The sequence below is a fragment of the Octopus bimaculoides genome, chromosome 3 (assembly GCF_001194135.2).
Source record: "Octopus bimaculoides isolate UCB-OBI-ISO-001 chromosome 3, ASM119413v2, whole genome shotgun sequence".
Taxonomy (NCBI): Eukaryota; Metazoa; Mollusca; class Cephalopoda; order Octopoda; family Octopodidae; genus Octopus; species Octopus bimaculoides.
The window spans coordinates 24943639-24947839 of NC_068983.1; the positions used below are offsets into that span (position 1 = coordinate 24943639).

Consider the following 4201-nt stretch of genomic DNA (forward strand, 5'->3'; position numbering starts at 1 on the left):
TTTTTTTTTTTTTTTTTTTTTTTTGGCAGAAGGAACTTATCTTGGCTGCTGGCAAGATTCTTTACCAAAGAGGACTCTCCAGGGAAGTGTCTTGACATCTGACAGTATGACTATCGCACAGTGTTTGACATTTTGTGTAAATAATGATTACGTTTATGGTGGTTTACAATTCGGCATGCAGTGTTTTTGTGGAAACCATTACCGCTCTCGTCAGCTTCCTGAGATAAACTGTAATGAGCGGTGTACAGGAGATAGTGCTGCTTTCTGTGGAGGAAGTATGGCAAACACTGTTTTTCATGTTCAAGGTATCGATTCAGTTTATTGCAGTTTATTACGTTTTGTTTTTATTAGCGTATTCAATGTTCAAAGTAAGTATGTTGGCAAAACAGGCATAAAGACAGACAATGTTATGTGCCGTTACATTTCGCGTCCAAATCTCATTGTGATTAGTTTTATTTTTCATCCTTCAGTGGTGAATAATATAAGTACTGTTCTTGTGCAACAATTACAGATGTACGCAGGATGAATAAATAGTTCAGCACTATGTCTCTCACACTACTGTGTCAACACATTTCTAACTCGTGATGTTACACTGAACAACTGTTTGATGAACAGATCTAATTTTGAGCCGAGTCTATCACATGAATCAAAAACAGCTAACAGGTTTCCTCTATCTGATAGCTGTTGCGAAAATGGGGTGTATGGTGGAGAAATTTAAAAGGCTTGAACACAGATATCTTTTTTTTTCCCCCACTAAGTTTTCATTAGCGTTTTTAAACTACTCTTCAAGTAGAAAGCGATTGAATAGTGGGAGGTGCAGCCCTCTAGTAAATTGGCTGGAATGTGGGTAAACGTGGCGCGGATGACTTACGTTTTATCAGGATATGTCCGTAAGACGGATAGAAACGTGAGGAAGCAGATACATGCCCATATTAGAAGAATTCTGAATCTATAGGATTCCTTCAGTTGCTCCAGATAGCTGCGCTGCTTCTTCAATGTTTCAGTCCGTGCTTTTTCTATACATTTGTTTCTTTGCCAGTTTTATTTTTTAAGTTTTGATTCTGTTTAAACATCTGCTGTTTAAAATGTCCTTTCATTCATGGCACTTGTACTGACCATTATTATTATTATTATTATTATTATTATTATTATTATTATTGTTCAGTAGTTTTATTTTTATAACGTGCTTTCACTTCACTATCGAGCGCAGCTCTGTGTGCCTTGGGTATGTGCTGTGGTTTGCTGTGATGCTCTTATGGTTACTGTATTGAAAGTGTTTTGCGTAGGATGTGTGCAGTGCCAAGTAGTGCAATTTTCTGTATGTTATATATATTTGTAAGTCCTGGTGTTTTTGTTATGTATTTGTCTGAATATTTTTTTTATTATACATTATTATTATTATTATTATTATTATTATTATTATTATTATCATCATTACTATTATCGTCGTCGTCGTCGTCATCATCATCATCATTATTTTTAAGGCCGTGAGCGAGCAGAATCTTTAGCATGCTGGGCGAAGTGCTTAGCGGTATTTCACCCGTTGCTATGTTCTGAGTTCAAAGTCCGCCGAGTTTCATTTCGCCTTTCATCCTTTCAGGGTCAATGAAATAAGTATCAGTCAAGTACTGCGGTCGATGTGATCAACTCTCCTCCCCACAAATTCCTTCTTATGATAATAGTAAAAAGGATTATTATTATTGTTAAGGTGGTGAGCAGGCAGAATTATTAGCACGCAGGGCAAAGTGCTTAGCGGTATTTAGCCCGTTGCTACGTTCTGAGTACAAATTCCGCTAGGGTCGACTTTGCCTTTCATCCTTTCGGGGCCGATAAATTATGTAGTAGTGAAACACTAGGGTCAATGTAATCGAATTATCCCCTCTCCAAAAATGGCTGCCCTTGTGGAAAAATTTGAAATCATTATTATTATTATTATTATTATTATTATTATTATTATTATTATTAGACAAGATGAGGAGCGCGATGCGATGGCAACAGATAATTTTATTGATTGAACGATATTTCGACAGCAAGCCTGTCTTTGTAGAGTTCAAAATAAAAATCTGGTCAACAGAACAATTAAACAAAAGATTTAATGGGCACAGATATGACGTCAGTCACATCAACAGTAGTTCGTAGGAACTTGCTGAACATTTTGCTTCAAAGGGCTGAAATTTTGAAAAAGACTTGAAAGCGCATAGTCTCAGAAAATATTCTGAATCTGCTTCACTTTCAATACTCAAAATGCATGAGGAGAAATGTTTGCCGGTTATTAACATCACACCTTGGATTTACAAAAAACTATTTGATTAAATATTCTTCTTTTTCCGTTTCTGTTTTCTTTTCTTTTTTTTCTCGTTATTTTTTTCTGTCTTTTCCTTTTCGCCAGTTATAAAATCGAAACTTAAAGACTGATGATTTCATTCCATCAACTTGTGGATGCTGGTTTCTCGCGTTCATATTTTAAATTTGAATTCTATAATTTTGAATTTTTATCACCTTCTATTTTGAACTCGACAGAGACAGGCTGGCTGTCGAAATATCGTTCAACCAATAAAATATCTATTGCAATCACAATGCGCTCTTGGTCTTGTCTGCTTACCTTTGTGAAGAGTTACGTCAATCCTTTTAAAATATTATTATTATTGTTGTTGTTGTTGCTGTTGTTATTGTTTAAGGTGTCGAACTGGTAGAACCGTTAGCACGCCAGACAAAATGCTTAGCGGCATTTCGTCGGTCTTTACGCTCTTACATTCTTTCGGGCGCGATGTAATCGACTCATCCCTTCCCCCGAAATGGCTGCCCTTGTGGAAAAATATGAAATTATTATTATTATTATTATTATTATTATTATTATTATTATTATTATTATTATTATTATTATTATTATTATTATTATTATTATTATTATTATTATTATTATTATTATTATTATTATTATTATTATTATTATTATTATTATTATTATTATTATTAGTATCATCATGAAGAGGGCGGTGAGCTGGCAGAATTGTTAGCACGCCAGGCAAAATACTTCGCGGCATTTTGCCCGTCTTTACGTTCTGAGTTCAAATCCTGCCGAGGTCGACTTTGCGTTTCATCCTTTCGGAGTCGATAAATTAAGTACCAGTGAAACACAGGGGTCGATGTAATCGATTAGACCTCACCCCCAAATTCCAGATATTGTACCTTTTGTAGAAAGGGTTATTATTATTAGTAGTAGTAGTACCACATCTTATCGCGAAAGAACTTTGACTGATTGATTCATCAATTGATCAACGGATTAATGATCTAATTGATTGATTATAAAACTAAAGTGAAACATACACAGTTGAGTACTTATATTGGTAGTTTGGCCCTCCCAAAATACAGCAATATTAGACGATAATATTGATTTACTAAATTTTTGTCGGTGATGTTTATATGTGGTCATCCCATTTTAAACCTGTAGTGTAGAACGCAGATTTCACCATACATATACTATGATCTTTTATGTACATATTTATTGTTCCTTTAATCGTATAAGATGATTGGCATCTGAGCATATTATTTTACAGAATACAGAAACAAAACTTCATTGAAAACAGTTAGTGGAAAGGAGAAGCTTCAAACAACTTCGGTCCCACCAAAGGAGGCTCAACCAACATACACAACCTTACCAATTCAAAATGACGTTAATGGATCATCTGTCCTCAAGAAAGGTATGGCATTTTTTCATGTAAACAGTTTGTAAAATTATTTAGTGCTTGACCTGAATATAAATGAATTATTTTCTTCGTGCATTCACGCAAAATGAAGTTTTACTTCTATACCATGGAAATTTCAACCATGTTTCGTAGTTTGCTACCACAACAGCTCCTTTATAAGATCCAGTTAGCTCAAGACATCATCAGGAGGAACCACGTCCGGTTTCGGCCCCTACTCCTCTACCGTTTTGACGTGGCGGGGCCCCTCCTTTCGGAGGTGTCTTCAGCTCTGGTGTTGGGTGCATGTCTTCTTTCACTGTTTGTGACTGTTCTAATTCAACTGTGGAATGTCCCTCGCTATGGTTATTTTCCACGAGGTTCTGGTTACACGTCTTACGGTTCATCAACCCGCGTTGTTGAATTACTTTCTTCTGACATACCTTCCCTTGGTGGATTAGGATCCAGTTAGCTCAAGACATCATCAGGAGGAACCACGTCCGGTTTCGGCCCCTACT

The 4201-nt window shown here is 35.9% G+C and overlaps 1 protein-coding gene across 2 annotated transcripts in view; it reads left to right on the plus strand.

The window, feature by feature from the left end:
• Positions 1–4201, plus strand: part of LOC106882324 (uncharacterized) — a 34216-nt gene that overhangs the window by 23177 nt on the left and 6838 nt on the right. Inside the window, exons 11-12 of one of the 2 annotated variants that reach the window (XM_014932966.2) lie at positions 30–305; positions 3558–3701. In XM_014932966.2, the coding sequence (XP_014788452.1) occupies positions 30–305; positions 3558–3701 (420 nt within the window). The remainder of the gene's footprint in view (positions 1–29; positions 306–3557; positions 3702–4201) is intronic. The other variant, XM_014932967.2, reaches the window with a different exon arrangement.